Source organism: Oncorhynchus keta, chromosome 29, assembly GCF_023373465.1.
Source record: "Oncorhynchus keta strain PuntledgeMale-10-30-2019 chromosome 29, Oket_V2, whole genome shotgun sequence".
Taxonomy (NCBI): Eukaryota; Metazoa; Chordata; class Actinopteri; order Salmoniformes; family Salmonidae; genus Oncorhynchus; species Oncorhynchus keta.
Window position 1 is genome coordinate 2,107,372 of NC_068449.1, and position 19,143 is coordinate 2,126,514.

At 47.7% G+C, this 19,143-nt stretch overlaps 1 protein-coding gene and 1 long non-coding RNA gene across 3 annotated transcripts in view; one reads left to right on the forward strand and one right to left on the reverse strand.

Annotated features, from left to right (window-relative positions):
• sos2 (son of sevenless homolog 2 (Drosophila)) overlaps positions 1-19,143 on the reverse strand; it is a 145,375-nt gene that overhangs the window by 80,494 nt on the left and 45,738 nt on the right. The window contains exons 2-3 of the mRNA XM_052485607.1: positions 3,862-3,987; positions 85-216 (exon numbers count right to left, since the gene is read on the reverse strand). Coding sequence (XP_052341567.1) covers positions 85-216; positions 3,862-3,987 — 258 coding nt within the window. The remainder of the gene's footprint in view (positions 1-84; positions 217-3,861; positions 3,988-19,143) is intronic.
• Positions 13,804-15,428, forward strand: LOC127913493 (uncharacterized). 2 transcript variants are annotated; one of them, XR_008085727.1, is made up of 4 exons: positions 13,804-14,402; positions 14,446-14,531; positions 14,659-14,787; positions 15,089-15,428. It is a non-coding gene; the product is annotated as an uncharacterized LOC127913493 (long non-coding RNA). The 2 variants fall into 2 exon arrangements; XR_008085729.1 differs by lacking the exon at positions 14,446-14,531.

The window sequence follows — 19,143 nt, forward strand, 5'->3', positions numbered from 1 at the left end:
AGGGCCTGAATAAGGACAGGTGATCGTTTCATCAGTGCATTGCAAGAGGAAGGTACATAATCCTGGTGGGACTAAGACCTGTACCTTGAGTAGAGGGTGTATCTTATCCACGGGGAGCAGTAGAGGGTTCCTCCTCTTCCTCTTCTCGATGGCCGACTGGGCGTCAGCTATGGCCCATTTATCTATGGGGTGGGGGAAAGTCTTCTGGACACGCTCCTGATTGGACAGAGGGAGAGGAAGCAGAAATACTTGTTTCATCAAACGTCATGGTAATAGATGAAACATTATCCATATTGACAGACACTGGGTGAAAACCCATCAATTGTGGTAAAGGACCCATGAGCACCAACATGTTAAAGACCCATGAGCACCAACATGTAAAGGACCCATGAGCACCAACATGTTAAAGACCCATGAGCACCAACATGTTAAAGACCCATGAGCACCAACATGTTAAAGACCCATGAGCACCAACATGTTAAAGACCCATGAGCACCAACATGTTAAAAGGACCCATGAGCACCAACATGTTAAAGCACCAACATGTTAAAGACCCATGAGCACCAACATGTAAAAGACCCATGAGCACCAACATGTTAAAGACCCATGAGCACCAACATGTTAAAGACCCATGAGCACCAACATGTTAAAGACCCATGAGCACCAACATGTTAAAAGGACCCATGAGCACCAACATGTTAAAGACCCATGAGCACCAACATGTTAAAGACCCATGAGCACCAACATGTTAAAGACCCATGAGCACCAACATGTTAAAGACCCATGAGCACCAACATGTTAAAGACCCATGAGCACCAACATGTTAAAGACCCATGAGCACCAACATGTTAAAGACCCATGAGCACCAACATGTTAAAGGACCCATGAGCACCAACATGTTAAAGGACCCATGAGCACCAACATGTTAAAGGACCCATGAGCACCAACATGTTAAAGACCCATGAGCACCAACATGTTAAAGACCCATGAGCACCAACATGTTAAAGACCCATGAGCACCAACATGTTAAAAGGACCCATGAGCACCAACATGTTAAAGACCCATGAGCACCAACATGTTAAAAGACCCATGAGCACCAACATGTTAAAGGACCCATGAGCACCAACATGTTAAAAGGACCCATGAGCACCAACATGTTAAAGACCCATGAGCACCAACATGTTAAAGACCCATGAGCACAACATGTTAAAGACCCATGAGTTAAATGTTAAAGACCCATGAGCACCAACATGTTAAAAGACCCATGAGCACCAACATGTTAAAGGACCCATGAGCACCAACATGTTAAAGACCCATGAGCACCAACATGTTAAAGGACCCATGAGCACCAACATGTTAAAAGACCCATGAGCACCAACATGTTAAAGGACCCATGAGCACCAACATGTTAAAGGACCCATGAGCACCAACATGTTAAAGGACCCATGAGCACCAACATGTTAAAGGACCCATGAGCACCAACATGTTAAAGGACCCATGAGCACCAACATGTTAAAGACCCATGAGCACCAACATGTGGAGTTAACAGGAGCACCAACATGTGGAGTTAACAGGAGCACCAACATGTGGAGTTAACAGGAGCACCAACATGTTAAAGGACCCATGAGCACCAACATGTAAAAGACCCATGAGCACCAACATGTAAAGGACCCAGGAGCACCAACATGAGCACCAACATGTTAAAACCCAGAGACAACAGGACCCATGAGCACCAACATGTAAAGGACCCATGAGCACCAACATGTAAAGGACCCATGAGCACCAACATGTTAAAGACCCATGAGCACCAACATGTTAAAGACCCATGAGCAAAAGGACCCATGAGCACCAACATGTTAAAGACCCATGAGCACCAACATGTTAAAGGACCCATGAGCACCAACATGTAAAGGACCCATGAGCACCAACATGTAAAGGACCCATGAGCACCAACATGTTAAAGGACCCATGAGCACCAACATGTTAAAGGACCCATGAGCACCAACATGTTAAAGGACCCATGAGCACCAACATGTTAAAGGACCCATGAGCACCAACATGTTAAATGAGACCCATGAGCACCAACATGTAAAGGACCCATGAGCACCAACAAGGCCCCATGAGCACCAACATGGACCCATGAGCACCAACATGTTAAAGGACCCATGAGCACCAACATGTTAAAGGACCCATGAGCACCAACATGTTAAAGACCCATGAGCACCAACATGTGGAGTTAACAGGAGCACCAACATGTGGAGTTAACAGGAGCACCAACATGTGGAGTTAACAGGAGCACCAACATGTTAAAGGACCCATGAGCACCAACATGTGGAGTTAACAGGAGCACCAACATGTTAAAGGACCCAGGAGCACCAACATGTGGAGTTAACAGGAGCACCAACATGTTAAAGGACCCATGAGCACCAACATGTGGAGTTAACAGGAGCACCAACATGTTAAATTAGGTGTCAAATTAAAGGTATTTTGTGGAATGAAGACTTAGATACTTTTTTCAACCATTTTGCCATCTTAAAAATGAGGCATAAGTAAAACACTGTGATTTCTGGGTAAACGGTACGGGAAAAGGGGTCCCAAAAAAGGTATCATAATTACATCAAAACAATGAAGACCCCTGCCAACTAATATCAACACTTGTTTTTAGTTTCTGAGAAATTGTTAACCTTCTGTATGTTGAAGAAATATTGCCTTGTGCCTTGTAATTCAGTTATTAAAAACCCACATATTAAAAAAATTAAAAAAAATGTAGAAGGTGCAACGTGCAGAAATTGGTCCGCCATTTCCTGGTTTCTAAAATTCTAACAGTTTGCATAATTTCAGTTTATGTGACAAAATAAGAAAGTGTAGAAAATCATTGTACCGCTGTGAAATATATTTTCAATAACCAATTTAAAAATTTTGGGGGGGGGAAACTGGTGAACAAAACCGAAAGTAAAAGATGCAAAAACAAAACTTAGAAACAGGAAGCATAGAAATAGGACCAGTAGAACAGATCCACCGTTTGTTAGACGGGCTTTCAATGAGTGACATAATTCTTCTTTATGATATTTTCACATTTCCCTCCCTCATGAGGGTTGAAAGTTCACAGAAGTAATTCTCGTAAAATAAAACTCTCAATTCCGTTACCAAATTGGTTAACGCAATCATAAATCATCATCTCTCTCTCTCTCTCTCTCTCTCTCTCTCTCTCTCTCTCTCTCTCTCTCTCTCAACACACAAGCCAGCCACAACATGTACGTACGTTGTGATATAGTTGTATGGTGGTTTTTGTGACGTGTCTTAACGTGTTTGAAGGAGTGTTAAGCCCTGATAAATATAATTTCAGCACCGAACTCTCACCCTTCTGTGATGTACTGAACTGTTACTATTATACACTGTGATGTTCAAACTCCGTGTGTCTACACTCTCTCTCTCTCTCTCTCTCTCTCTCTCTCTCTCTCTCTCTCTCTCTCTCTCTCTCTCTGTCTCCTCTCTCTCTCTCTCTCTCTCTCTCTTCTCTGTGTGTCTCTCTCTCTCTCTCTCTCTCTCTGTGTGTCTCTCTCTCTCTCTCTCTCTCTCTCTCTCTTCTCTCTCTCTCTCTCTCTCTCTCTCTCTCTCTCTCTCTCTCTCTCTCTCTCTCTCCTCTTCTTCTCTCTCTCTCTCTCTCTTCTCTCTCTCTCTCTCTCTCCTCTTCTCTCTCTCTCTCTCTCTCTGTGTGTGTCTACATACAAGTTGTATGATTTGATCAGCTTTGAAATCTAATGTTTTTTTTCGATTGACATGTTAAAAGTGAGTCCAAGCGTACTTCCGTTGCTATGGAATTGCCCATAACATTACAGCATAGCGATCAGGTATCCTCACCTCCACGTCCTGTACAGAGCGCGGCTGGGCCACACACAGCATGTTGAGCAGCTGCAGGATCAGCTCTTCGATGTGCTGCAGAGCGCCCTCCGTGGCTGACAGGTTGGGGTGCACCTGGAGCTGCACCTGGAAGAGAGACGATGGGGGACAAACGTTAGAGAGACAGAGAGACGATGGGGACAAACGTTAGAGAGACGATGGGGACAAACGTTAGAGAGACAGAGAGACGATGGGGACAAACGTTAGAGAGACAGAGAGACGATGGGGACAAACGTTAGAGACGATGGGGACAAACGTTAGAGAGACAGAGAGACGATGGGGACAAACGTTAGAGAGACGATGGGGACAAACGTTAGAGAGACAGAGAGACGATGGGGACAAACGTTAGAGAGACGATGGGGACAAACGTTAGAGAGACAGAGAGACGATGGGGACAAACGTTAGAGAGACGATGGGGACAAACGTTAGAGAGACGATGGGGACAAACGTTAGAGAGACGATGGGGGACAAACGTTAGAGAGACGATGGGGGACAAACGTTAGAGAGACGATGGGGACAAACGTTAGAGAGACAGAGAGACGATGGGGACAAACGTTAGAGACGATGGGGACAAACGTTAGAGAGACAGAGAGACGATGGGGACAAACGTTAGAGAGACGATGGGGACAAACGTTAGAGAGACAGAGAGACGATGGGGACAAACGTTAGAGAGACGATGGGGACAAACGTTAGAGAGACGATGGGGACAAACGTTAGAGAGACAGAGAGACGATGGGGACAAACGTTAGAGAGACGATGGGGACAAACGTTAGAGAGACGATGGGGACAAACGTTAGAGAGACAGAGAGACGATGGGGACAAACGTTAGAGAGACGATGGGGACAAACGTTAGAGAGACGATGGGGACAAACGTTAGAGAGACGATGGGGACAAACGTTAGAGAGACGATGGGGACAAATGTTAGAGAGACGATGGGGGACAAACGTTAGAGAGACGATGGGGACAAACGTTAGAGAGACGATGGGGACAAATGTTTGAGAGACGATGGGAGACAAACGTTAGAGAGACGATGGGGACAAACGACAGAGAGACAGAGAGACAAACGACAGAGAGACAAACGACAGAGAGACAAACGACAGAGAGACAAACGTCAGAGAGACAGAGAGACAAACGACAGAGAGACAAACGACAGAGAGACAAACGACAGAGAGACAAACGACAGAGAGACAAACGTCAGAGAGACAGAGAGACAAACGACAGAGAGACAAACGACAGAGAGACAAACGACAGAGAGACAAACGACAGAGAGACAAACGTCAGAGAGACAAACGACAGAGAGACAAACGACAGAGAGACAGAGAGACAAACGTCAGAGAGATGCCAGAAAACCTACGCTGGGAATGCAAAGAGTTACACATTATGAGTTGCTGTCCAGGGACGGAGATGTGGAGACTTTTTTCAAGCAGTTCTTCATGAACATTTAATGTGTATTTAACAGACGTTTTCTAAAAACATTAAAAACCAACTTAAGAGTCATGGCATAGCCTTTCCCCCTAGATATAGATACATTTATAACTGACCCAAGTCACTAGGCTACCTCTCAGATGCATGGTGTCCAAGACAAGTGTTGTGAAATACAGGCTTAGCTAACGACAACAACAAAACACATGACATCATGGTGAAGTGACGTTAAACCGTCCGCGACAACGCTCCAGAGATTAGCCAAAGTGTTGAGAAGTGAAGCCACATGCCTCGTGGGCTTGGCCTTAGTTCTGACATCCTGCCTTTACAGACCACAGAGGTGGAAAACACTCAGAAAAGAGGAATGTTTTGGAGAGACAGCAAGAAGAAGAGGGTAGAAGTGTGTTTTGGAAAGAGGACAGGAGAAGAGAGGAGAGGGGGAGGGAGAAGAGGGGGGAGGGAGAGAAAACAGGTGTGGTTTGTTAGGCTGAGAGAAGGAGAGAGATAGAGAAGAAGAGAGAGAGACCTTTATTTTACAAGTCAGTTAAGAACAAATTCTTATTTTTAATAACGGCCTAGGAACAGTGGGTTAACTGCCTGTTCAGGGGCAGAAAGACAGCTCGGGGGTTTGAACTTGCAACCTTCCGGTTACTAGTCCAACGCTCTAACCACTAGGCTACCCTGCCGCCCCTTTCAACTCTACAAAACCATTCCTTTCATCAACTCTACAAACCGTTAGTTTCATCAACCATAGAGGAGGTTAGTTAGTTTCATCAACCCTAGAGGAGGTTAGTTAGTCTCATCAACCCTAGAGGAGGTTAGTTAGTCTCATCAACCCTAGAGGAGGTTAGTTAGTCTCATCAACCCTAGAGGAGGTTAGTTAGTCTCATCAACCCTAGAGGAGGTTAGTTAGTTTCATTAAACCCTAGAGGAGGTTAGTTAGTTTCATCAACCCTAGAGGAGGTTAGTTAGTTTCATCAACCCTAGAGGAGGTTAGTTAGTCTCATCAATCCTAGAGGAGGTTAGTTAGTCTGATCAACCCTAGAGGAGGTTAGTTAGTTTCATCAACCCTAGAGGAGGTTAGTTAGTCTCATCAACCCTAGAGGAGGTTAGTTAGTTTCATCATCAACCCTAGAGGAGGTTAGTTAGTTTCATCAACCCTAGAGGAGGTTAGTTAGTCTCATCAACCCTAGAGGAGGTTAGTTAGTTTCATCAACCCTAGAGGAGGTTAGTTAGTCTCATCAACCCTAGAGGAGGTTAGTTAGTCTCATCAACCCTAGAGGAGGTTAGTTAGTCTCATCAACCCTAGAGGAGGTTAGTTAGTTTCATCAATCCTAGAGGAGGTTAGTTAGTTTCATCAACCCTAGAGGAGGTTAGTTAGTCTCATCAACCCTAGAGGAGGTTAGTTAGTTTCATCAACCCTAGAGGAGGTTAGTTAGTTTCATCAACCCTAGAGGAGGTTAGTTAGTTTCATCAACCCTAGAGGAGGTTAGTTAGTCTCATCAACCCTAGAGGAGGTTAGTTAGTTTCATCAACCCTAGAGGAGGTTAGTTAGTTTCATCAACCCTAGAGGAGGTTAGTTAGTTTCATCAACCCTAGAGGAGGTTAGTTAGTCATCAACCCTTAGTTAGGAGGTTAGTTTCATCAACCCTAGAGGAGGTTAGTTAGTTTCATCAACCCTAGAGGAGGTTAGTTAGTTTCATCAACCCTAGAGGAGGTTAGTTAGTCTCATCAACCCTAGAGGAGGTTAGTTAGTTTCATCAACCCTAGAGGAGGTTAGTTAGTTTCATCAACCCTAGAGGAGGTTAGTTAGTTTCATCAACCCTAGAGGAGGTTAGTTAGTTTCATCAACCCTAGAGGAGGTTAGTTAGTCTCATCAACCCTAGAGGAGGTTAGTTAGTTTCATCAACCCTAGAGGAGGTTAGTTAGTTTCATCAACCCTAGAGGAGGTTAGTTAGTCTCATCAACCCTAGAGGAGGTTAGTTAGTCTCATCAACCCTAGAGGAGGTTAGTTAGTTTCATCAACCCTAGAGGAGGTTAGTTAGTTTCATCAACCCTAGAGGAGGTTAGTTAGTTTCATCAACCCTAGAGGAGGTTAGTTAGTTTCATCAACCCTAGAGGAGGTTAGTTAGTCTCATCAACCCTAGAGGAGGTTAGTTAGTCTCATCAACCCTAGAGGAGGTTAGTTAGTCTCATCAACCCTAGAGGAGGTTAGTTAGTTTCATCAACCCTAGAGGAGGTTAGTTAGTTTCATCAACCCTAGAGGAGGTTAGTTAGTTTCATCAACCCTAGAGGAGGTTAGTTAGTTTCATCAACCCTAGAGGAGGTTAGTTAGTCTCATCAACCCTAGAGGAGGTTAGTTAGTTTCATCAACCCTAGAGGAGGTTAGTTAGTTTCATCAACCCTAGAGGAGGTTAGTTAGTTTCATCAACCCCAGAGGAGGTTAGTTAGTTTCATCAACCCTAGAGGAGGTTAGTTAGTCTCATCAACCCTAGAGGAGGTTAGTTAGTCTCATCAACCCTAGAGGAGGTTAGTTAGTTTCATCAACCCTAGAGGAGGTCAGTTAGTTTCATCAACCATAGAGGAGGTTAGTTGGTTTCATCAACCCTAGAGACCGTTAGAGAAAACACTAAACTATATTTATTAGAGTAGAGGTCACCAACCGGTCCATCTCCAAGGCACTCCTAGTCGATCACCAAACATTTTTGTAAAAAACCCAACGATAAATTCTTCTGTTCCTAATTAGTTTTCATTCGTTTCACACTGTTGGCGGTAGGTTTCATCACCCTAGAGGAGGTTGATTCAGCAGCCCTAGAGGAGGTTAGCGCTCATTGGCGGTAGGTGCACCCTAGAGGAGGTTGATTCAGCAGCCCTAGCGCTGTTGGCGGTAGGTGTTTCATCACTTGATTCAGCAGCCATCAACTCTGTTGGCGGTAGGTGCACTTGATTCAGCAGCCCTCGTTTCACGCTGTTGGCGGTAGGTGCACTTGATTCAGCAGCACCAGGAAGGCAAAGTGTTCCCATGTTGAATCCTTTCATGTGTCTGAAGGTAGAACTCCGCCCACCTGGCAGGCCTAGAGAACGAAACAAGTGCACCTATAGCCCTACCACTGGCCAATCAGAAAGCTCAAAAATAATCGTGTCTGCATAGTTTCCTCGAGCCATCGAATGTTAAGAAGAAACATACATAAAGTTTATACTGTGAGAATTCAAAATTCTGGTGGTGTTGGTGGTGTTAATGGTGCTGGTGGTGTTGATGGTGTTGGTGGTGTTGATGGTGCCTGTGGTGTTGATGGTGCTGTTGATGGTGTTGGTGGTGTTGGTGGTGATGGTGATGGTGTTGATGGTGCTGGTGGTGTTGGTGGTGTTAATGGTGCTGGTGGTGTTGATGGTGTTGGTGGTGGTTGGTGGTGTTGATGGTGCTGGTGGTGTTGATGGTGCCTGTGGTGTTGATGGTGTTGGTGGTGTTGATGGTGTTGGTGGTGTTGATGGTGTTGATGGTGCTGGTGGTGTTGGTGGTGTTGGTGGTGTTGATGGTGCTGGTGGTGTTGGTGGTGTTGGTGGTGTTGATGGTGCTGGTGGTGTTGGTGGTGCTGGTGGTGTTGATGGTGCTGGTGGTGCTGGTGGTGCTGGTGGTGTTGATGGTGCTGGTGGTGTTGATGGTGCCTGGTGGTGTTGATGGTGCCTGTGGTGTTGATGGTGCTGGTGGTGTTGGTGGTGTTGTGGTGTTGGTGGTGTTGATGGTGTTGGTGGTGTTGATGGTGTTGATGGTGCCTGTGGTGTTGATGGTGCTGGTGGTGTTGATGGTGCTGGTGGTGTTGGTGGTGTTGATGGTGTTGGTGGTGCCTGGATGGGTGTTGGTGGTGTTGATGGTGCTGGTGGTGTTGATGGTGTGGTGGTGGTGTTGATGGTGCTGGAGGTGTGGTGGTTGATGGGTGCTGGTGGTGTTGGTGGTGTTGATGGTGTTGGTGGTGTTGATGGTGCTGGTGGTGTTGGTGGTGTTGATGGTGTTGGTGGTGCTGGTGGTGTTGATGGTGCTGGTGGTGTTGGTGGTGCTGGTGGTGTTGATGGTGCTGGTGGTGTTGGTGGTGTTGATGGTGTTGGTGGTGTTGATGGTGCTGGTGGTGTTGATGGTGTTGATGGTGCTGGTGGTGTTGATGGTGCTGGTGGTGTTGGTGGTGTTGATGGTGTTGGTGGTGTTGGTGGTGCTGGTGGTGTTGATGGTGCTGGTGGTGTTGGTGGTGCTGGTGGTGTTGGTGGTGCTGATGGTGCTGGTGGTGTTGGTGGTGCTGATGGTGTTGGTGGTGCTGATGGTGTTGGTGGTGCTGTTGATGCTGATGGTGTTGGTGGTGCTGGAGAACACACAGGTGAGTGGTTCTCTTCCAAGTTGACAGTTGTTTCAGGTTCTCTTTCCACAGGATAAGGGAAGTCCATTATGGTTTCTGAGTGTCTCTCTGGGTGTGTTGTTTCATGTGTTTTTAACCGGTGTCTCCGAGTTCTTCTGTTGATTTTCTCGTTTGGTGTTTGTACTGTGCATGACCTTGGCTGGTCATGTTTGTACTGTGCATGACCTTGGCTGGTCATGTTTGTACTGTGCATGACCTTGGCTGGTCATGTTTGTACTGTGCCGGAGAGATACCTACTCCATCCAGGACTTAGTAGTTGGAGAGATACCTACTCCATCCAGGACTTAGTAGTTGTGCAGGAGAGATACCTACTCCATCCAGGACTTAGTAGTTGGAGAGATACCTACTCCATCCAGGACTTAGTAGTTGGAGAGATACCTACTCCATCCAGGACTTAGCAGTTGAAGAGATACCTACTCCATCCATCCAGGACTTAGTAGTTGGAGAGATACCTACTCCATCCAGGACATAGTAGTTGGAGAGATACCTACACCATCCAGGACAGTAGTTGTGCCGGAGAGATACCTACTCCATCCAGGACTTAGTAGTTGTGCAGGAGAGATACCTACTCCATCCAGGACTTAGTAGTTGGAGAGATACCTACTCCATCCAGGACTTAGTAGTTGGAGAGATACCTACTCCATCCAGGACTTAGTAGTTGGAGAGATACCTACTCCATCCAGGACTTAGTAGTTGTGCAGGAGAGATACCTACTCCATCCAGGACTTAGTAGTTGAAGAGATACCTACTCCATCCAGGACTTAGTAGTTGGAGAGATACCTACTCCATCCAGGACTTAGTAGTTGAAGAGATACCTACTCCATCCAGGACTTAGTAGTTGGAGAGATACCTACTCCATCCAGGACTTAGTAGATGGAGAGTTACCTACTCCATCCAGGACTTAGTAGTTGGAGAGATACCTACTCCATCCAGGACTTAGCAGTTGTGCCGGAGAGATACCTACTCCATCCAGGACTTAGTAGTTGGAGAGATACCTACTCCATCCAGGACTTAGTAGTTGGAGAGATACCTACTCCATCCAGGACTTAGTAGTTGGAGAGATACCTACTCCATCCAGGACTTAGTAGTTGGAGAGATACCTACTCCATCCAGGACTTAGTAGTTGGAGAGATACCTACTCCATCCAGGACTTAGTAGTTGGAGAGATACCTACTCCATCCAGGACTTAGTAGTTGGAGAGATACCTACTCCATCCAGGACTTAGTAGTTGGAGAGATTCCTACTCCATCCAGGACTTAGTAGTTGGAGAGATACCTACTCCATCCAGGACTTAGCAGTTGTGCCGGAGAGATACCTACTCCATCCAGGACTTAGCAGTTGTGCCGGAGAGATACCTACTCCATCCAGGACTTAGTAGTTGGAGAGATACCTACTCCATCCAGGACTTAGTAGTTGGAGAGATACCTACTCCATCCAGGACTTAGTAGTTGTGCAGGAGAGATACCTACTCCATCCAGGAGTGTGTTTCTGTACTCAAGGAGAGCTATGTAAGGATCTTCGTTGCCGTCTCGTCCTTTTCTTCCAACAGGTTCGTCATAGTCGGAACTGCTCTCTCAGCTTGGCCGTTTGACTGTGGAAATCTAGGGCTCGACGTAACATGTTTGAACTCCCAGCTGGTAGAGAAATCGGACATTTTTCTTGGCTCAAATTTCTTCCATTGTCGTAGCACAAAACGTCGTGCCTTGACGAAATCGACTTTAGTTCTGTAATAATGTGTTTAATTGTTGTCCTACTGAGCTTGGAGATTTCTGGGTATTTTGAGTAGTAATTCACAGACAGTAGATGTTCTGGGTCATTGTAATGGAAGAGCTCCCTGGGGCTGGATGAGATGGCTCCCTGGGGCTGGATGAGATGGGTCTCTGGGGCTGGATGAGACAAGAGATGGCTCTCTGGGGCTGGATGAGATGGCTCCCTGGGGCTGGATGAGATGGCCCTCTGGGGCTGGATGAGATGGCTCTCTGGGGCTGGATGAGACGGCTCCCTGGGGCTGGATGAGACGGCCCTCTGGGGCTGGATGAGACGGCTCCCTGGGGCTGGGTGAGATGGCTCTCTGGGGCTGGGTGAGATGGCTCCCTGGGGCTGGATGAGATGGCTCTCTGGGGCTGGATGAGATGGCTCTCTGGGGCTGGATGAGATGGCTCCCTGGGGCTGGATGAGACAAGAGATGGCTCTCTGGGGCGGGATGAGACAAGAGATGGCTCCCTGGGGCTGGATGAGACGGCCCTCTGGGGCTGGATGAGACGGCCCTCTGGGGCTGGATGAGACGGCTCGCTGGGGCTGGATGAGACGGCTCCCTGGGGCTGGATGAGACGGCTCCCTGGGGCTGGATGAGACGGCTCTCTGGGGCTGGATGAGATGGCTCTCTGGGGCTGGATGAGATGGCTCTCTGGGGCTGGATGAGACGGCTCCCTGGGGCTGGATGAGACGGCTCTCTGGGGCTGGATGAGATGGCTCTCTGGGGCTGGATGAGACGGCTCTCTGGGGCTGGATGAGATGGCTCTCTGGGGCTGGATGAGACGGCTCCCTGGGGCTGGATGAGACGGCTCTCTGGGGCTGGATGAGACGGCTCTCTGGGGCTGGATGAGATGGCTCTCTGGGTGGGGCTGGATGAGATGGCTCTCTGGGGCTGGATGAGACGGCTCTCTGGGGCTGGATGAGATGGCTCTCTGGGGCTGGATGAGATGGCTCCCTTTGGTTGTTGTTGTGTGTGTTGCATACTTTTGTTACATCTTCAAATCTGTTTATTCATTCCTGGTCAGAACAGAACATCCCTTGCTTGTTCTTCATGGATTTCCACGTGTTCTTCACGGATTTCCACGTGTTCTTCACGGATTTCCACGTGTTCTTCACGGGTTTCCACGTGTTCTTCGTGGATTTCCACGTGTTCTTCACTTCGTGGATTTCCACGTGTTCTTCACTTCGTGGATTTCCACGTGTTCTTCACTTCGTGGATTTCCACGTGTTCTTCGTGGATTTCCACGTGTTCTTCGTGGATTTCCACGTGTTCTTCATGGATTTCCACGTGTTCTTCATGGATTTCCACGTGTTCTTCATGGATTTCCACGTGTTCTTCATGGATTTCCACGTGTTCTTCATGGATTTCCACGTGTTCTTCATGGATTTCCACGTGTTCTTCATGGATTTCCACGTGTTCTTCATGGATTTCCACGTGTTCTTCATGGATTTCCACGTGTTCTTCATGGATTTCCACGTGTTCTTCATGGATTTCCACGTGTTCTTCATGGATTTCCACGTGTTCTTCATGGATTTCCACGTGTTCTTCATGGATTTCCACGTGTTCTTCATGGATTTCCACGTGTTCTTCATGGATTTCCACGTGTTCTTCATGGATTTTTTTCTCCACAATTTCTTCTCTCATTCTCTGAGGAACGAGGAAGTTTTGAACAGAAATCCATCAGAGTATGTCAAGTCCTCTCTGAAGGTCCAGCAAATGGTCTATTTTTTTTGGGCTTTGTTCCCTCTCGTGTCTCGCCATCCTTTAAAAAAAAAAAAGAATGGTTTCTGTCACCGGTCTTCACTCATCTTCTTCTACTGTTGCTGTTTTTTTGAATTGCTGCATTTACTTTTCTGAAACAGGAAGTTGATAAACGATGTGGTTTACATCCAGCTCACCATCCACCATTTTCTCTCTCTGTTCCTTCGGGTATGGGCTCGGGCTCAATGCATCTCCTTTCCTGGTTTGTTTGTCACATGGAGACTGTATCTCTGTGGTCTCATCCGCATTCTCTACAGTCCACCTGGTGCTTTCTGGAGAGACTTCTTGAATGACTGTTTCCAAGGACTTGTGGTCTTGACTCCACCGGGATCTGTTTTCCAGATCGGTGTGCGTGTGGAGCACATTTTGGTAATAGTGATTTGTTTTCTGTGACATGCTTTGCCTACCTGACTGTATATGCTGGACACTTTTCATTGGTTCGTGTTTGTCTCCCTGCGACCTCTCTTTTACTAGCTGTTGCACGTTCTTTGTCTTTCAAATATATATATATATATATATTTCTGTGTTTTCTTTAGTTTATGCACCTTGTGAACGAGCACCTCGACGTCATCAGGGAGCATGTTCAGTTGGCTCTGGCTCACTTCACTAGCACGGCAAATGTGTAACGTTAGAGAGACAGAGAGACGATGGGGACAAACGTTAGAGATACCTACTCCATCCAGGAGTGTGTTTCTGTACTCAAGGAGAGCTGTGTAAGGATCTTCGTCATTGACGTCATCATGGAGCATGTTCAGTTGGCTCTGGCTCACTTGTGTAATTGCTCTAGCTAGCAGGAGATCTGGTTCTCTGAGTAATCTGCGATTCCACACACAATTCAGTTCCGTGTCAGTGACACAAGTTGTTGAAACTTGAGTCTTTTGGGATAGATTTCCCTCTAGGTTCGGAGTAGTTGCTGGTCTCATGTGGGATAGATCTCTCTAGGTTCAGAGTAGTTGCTGGTCTCATGTGGGATAGATCTCTCTAGGTTCAGAGTAGTTGCTGGTCTCATGTGGGATAGATCTCTCTAGGTTCAGAGTAGTTGCTGGTCTCATGTGGGATAGATCTCTCTAGGTTCAGAGTAGTTGCTGGTCTCATGTGGGATAGATCTCTCTAGGTTCAGAGTAGTTGCTGGTCTCATGTGGGATAGATCTCTCTAGGTTCAGAGTAGTTGTTGGTCTCATGTGGGATAGATCTCTCTAGGTTCAGAGTAGTTGCTGGTCTCATGTGGGATAGATCTCTCTAGGTTCAGAGTAGTTGCTGGTCTCATGTGGGATAGATCTCTCTAGGTTCAGAGTAGTTGTTGGTCTCATGTGGGATAGATCTCTCTAGGTTCAGAGTAGTTGCTGGTCTCATGTGGGATAGATCTCTAGGTTCAGAGTAGTTGTTGGTCTCATGTGGGATAGATCTCTCTAGGTTCAGAGTAGTTGTTGGTCTCATGTGGGATAGATTTCTCTAGGTTCAGAGTAGTTGCTGGTCTCATGTGGGATAGATCTCTCTAGGTTCAGAGTAGTTGCTGGTCTCATGTGGGATAGATCTCTCTAGGTTCAGAGTAGTTGTTGGTCTCATGTGGGATAGATCTCTCTAGGTTCAGAGTAGTTGCTGGTCTCATGTGGGATAGATCTCTCTAGGTTCAGAGTAGTAGGTGGTCTCATGTGGGATAGATCTCTCTAGGTTCAGAGTAGTTGTTGGTCTCATGTGGGATAGATCTCTCTAGGTTCAGAGTAGTTGCTGGTCTCATGTGGGATAGATCTCTCTAGGTTCAGAGTAGTTGTTGGTCTCATGTGGGATAGATCTCTCTAGGTTCAGAGTAGTTGTTGGTCTCATGTGGGATAGATCTCTCTAGGTTCAGAGTAGTTGCTGGTCTCATGTGGGATAGATCTCTCTAGGTTCAGAGTAGTTGCTGGTCTCATGTGGGATAGATCTCTCTAGGTTCAGAGTAGTTGTTGGTCTCATTTGTTCCGTGTTTCAGAATGTTAAAGCTTTCCTTGTGTTACTTTCTAACCCCTGACACCGTGTAACATAACAGCACAGTGAGGCTGGGATGCGGGGAGAAGAACCTTGTTTATCAGATGTCATGGGTCAAGTCAAGTGTAAGTACAGATGATCGAATGTAGTGATTAGTAACAGCGCCACCCTCAGGCACTCCAGGGAAGTACATGCACATACATCACAGTTCTGATAAGACTGCGTTGTTGTTCTTGTTGTTATTAGCAGCTCGTGTCTTTTTTATTTATTTTTATAATCTAGGAATATTTCCCTTTCTCTGGTCAGAGGAGTAACAAACATGAATTGGTGCACGAGACAGAAATAATGCAGTACGACTTTAGTTTTTCGCCATCAGCTGGACTGCGTCTCCATTTCTCAGCAGAGGGACGGTGAGTCGGTTGAGAGGCAGACTCACTGCTGCTCCCTCCCTCACGCCGTCCCTCCCTCCCTCCCTCACCTCCCTCCCTCACGCCGTCCCTCCCTCCCGCCCTCCCTCCCTCCCCACCCTCCCTCCCTCCCTCCCGCCATCCTTCCCTCCCTCACGCCATCCCGCCCCTCCCTCCCTCCCCTCACCGCCGTCCTTCCTCCCTCCCTCCCCTCCCTCTCCCTCACGCCATCCCGCCCTCCCTCCCTCCCGCCATCCCTCCCTCACGCCATCCCTCCCTCCCTCCCCACGCCGTCCCTCCCTCCCTCCCTCCCGTCCTTCCCTCCCTCACGCCATCCCGCCCTCCCTCCCTCCCGCCATCCCTCCCTCACGCCATCCCTCCCTCCCTCCCTCACGCCATCCCGCCCTCCCTCCCTCCCTCCCCTCATCCCTCCTTCCCTCACGCCATCCCGCCATCCCTCCCCTCACGCCATCCCGCCATCCCTCCCTCCCGCCATCCCTCCCTCACGCCATCCCTCCTCCCTCCCTCCCGTCCCTCCCTCCCTCCCTCCAGCCGTCCCTCCCTCCCTCACGCCATCCCGCCCTCCCTCCCTCCCTCACCGCCGTCCTTCCTCCCTCCCTCACGCCGTCCCTCCCTCACGCCGTCCCTCCCTCCCTCCCCCTCACCGCCGTCCTTCCATCCCTCCCTCACGCCGTCCCTCCCTCCCTCACGCCGTCCCTCCCTCCCTCACGCCGTCCATCCCTCCCTCCAACTGCCCATCAGATGGAGGCCATCAGTCCAGTTATATATATATATATATATATATATTTTTTTTTAATAAACCTAATTATTATGTTCACTCAGCTGGGCCTCACGAGGAACACAACAAATGATCTATTACCAGTGTGAACGAATACCTTTAAATAAACTAAAATAAAAGATAAATCAATTGAAAATGGTCTGAGAAGAACAACATTGGCAGGGCAATTCAAGCACAGCCAATATGTGGTGATAATGTATTGGGTCTATAGCCTACTGCACACACCTCATCGCCACAGAACGGTTTCTAATTGGTTAATGTTACAAAAAGGCTCACGTTTTTTTTTTAAGTCACGTAGTAAATCTGAGCGGTAAGATTTCTGCTCTCATTTTGACTCAGAAAGTGATCTTGATTAGGAAAAAGGTTGGTGACCACTGTGGTAAAACCATTCATTGTGGCTAGGAAAAATACAGTAGGGCAGTAATCAGGACAGTAGGGTATTAATCAGGACAGTAGGGTAGTAGTCGGGACAGTAGGGTAGTAGTCGGGACAGTAGGGTAGTAGTCGGTACAGTAGGGTAGTAGTCGGGACAGTAGGGTAGTAGTCGGTACAGTAGGGTAGTAGTCGGACAGTAGGGTAGTAGTCGGGACAGTAGGGTAGTAGACAATAGGGGTAGTCAGTAGGGTAGTAGTCAGTAGGGTAGTAGTCGGTACAGTACAGTAGGGTACAGTAGGGTAGTAGTCAGGACAGTAGGGTAGTAGTCGACAGTAGGGTAGTAGGGTAGGGTAGTAGTCGGGACAGTAGGGTAGTAGTAGACAGTAGGGTAGTAGTCGGGACAGTAGGGTAGTAGTCGGGACAGTAGGGTAGTAGTCGGTACAGTAGGGTAGTAGTCGGGACAGTAGGGTAGTAGTCGGGACAGTAGGGTAGTAGTCGGTACAGTAGGGTAGTAGTCAGTAGGTCAGGACAGTAGGGTAGTAGTCAGGACAGTAGGGTAGTAGTCAGGACAGTAGGGTAGGGTAGTAGCAGTCAGGACAGTAGGGGTAGTCAGGACAGTAGGGTAGTAGTCAGGACAGTAGGGTAGTCAGGACAGTAGGGTAGTAGTCGGTATACAGTAGGGTAGTAGTCGGTACAGTAGGGTAGTAGTCAGGACAGTAGGGTATTAATCAGGACAGTAGGGTAGTAGTCAGGACAGTAGGGTAGTAGTCAGGACAGTAGGGTAGTAGTCCGGACAGTAGGGTAGTAGTCAGGACAGTAGGGTAGTAGTCGGTACAGTAGGGTAGTAGTCAGGACAGTAGGGTAGTAGTCAGGACAGTAGGGTAGTAGTCAGTAGGGTAGTAGTCAGGACAGTAGGGGTAATCAGGACAGTAGGGTAGTAGTCGGTACAGTAGGGTAGTAGTCGGGACAGTAGGGTAGTAGTCAGGACAGTAGGGTAGTAGTCAGGACAGTAGGGTAGTAATCAGGACAGTAGGGTAGTAGTCGGTACAGTAGGGTAGAAGGTACAGTAGGGTAGAAGTCAGGACAGTAGGGTAGTAGTCAGGACAGTAGGGTAGTAGTCAGGACAGTAGGGTAGTAATCAGGACAGTAGGGTATTAATCAGGACAGTAGGGTAGTAGTCGGGACAGTAGGGTATTAATCAGGACAGTAGGGTAGTAGTCAGGACAGTAGGGTAGTAGTCAGGACAGTAGGGTAGTAGTCGGTATACAGTAGGGTAGTAGTCGGTACAGTAGGGTAGTAGTCAGGACAGTAGGGTATTAATCAGGACAGTAGGGTAGTAGTCAGGACAGTAGGGTAGTAATCAGGACAGTAGGGTAGTAGTCCGGAGAGTAGGGTAGTAGTCAGGACAGTAGGGTAGTAGTCGGTACAGTAGGGTAGTAGTCAGGACAGTAGGGTAGTAGTCGGTACAGTAGGGTAGTAGTCAGGACAGTAGGGTAGTAGTCAGGACAGTAGGGTAGTAGTCAGGACAGTAGGGTAGTAGTCAGGACAGTAGGGTAGTAGTCGGTACAGTAGGGTAGAAGTCAGTACAGTAGGGTAGAAGTAGGACAGTAGGGTAGTAGTCAGGACAGTAGGGTAGTAGTCAGGACAGTAGGGTAGTAATCAGGACAGTAGGGTATTAATCAGGACAGTAGGGTAGTAGTCGGGACAGTAGGGTAGTAGTCGGTACAGTAGGGTAGTAGTCGGGACAGTAGGGTAGTAGTCAGGACAGTAGGGTAGTAGTCGGTACAGTAGGGTAGTAGTCGGGACAGTAGGGTAGTAGTCGGGACAGTAGGGTAGTAGTCGGGACAGTAGGGTAGTAGTCAGGACAGTAGGGTAGTAATCAGGACAGTAGGGTATTAATCAGGACAGTAGGGTAGTAGTCGGGACAGTAGGGTAGTAGTCGGTACAGTAGGGTAGTAGTCGGTACAGTAGGGTAGTAGTCGGTACAGTAGGGTAGTAGTCGGGACAGTAGGGTAGTAGTCAGGACAGTAGGGTAGTAGTCGGTACAGTAGGGTAGTAGTCGGGACAGTAGGGTAGTAGTCGGTACAGTAGGGTAGTAGTCGGTACAGTAGGGTAGTAGTCGGTACAGTAGGGTAGTAGTCGGGACAGTAGGGTAGTAGTCGGTACAGTAGGGTAGTAATCAGGACAGTAGGGTAGTAGTCGGTACAGTAGGGTAGTAGTCGGGACAGTAGGGTAGTAGTCGGGACAGTAGGGTAGTAGTCGGTACAGTAGGGTAGTAGTCGGTACAGTAGGGTAATAGTCAGGACAGTAGGGTAGTAGTCAGGACAGTAGGGTAGTAGTCGGGACAGTAGG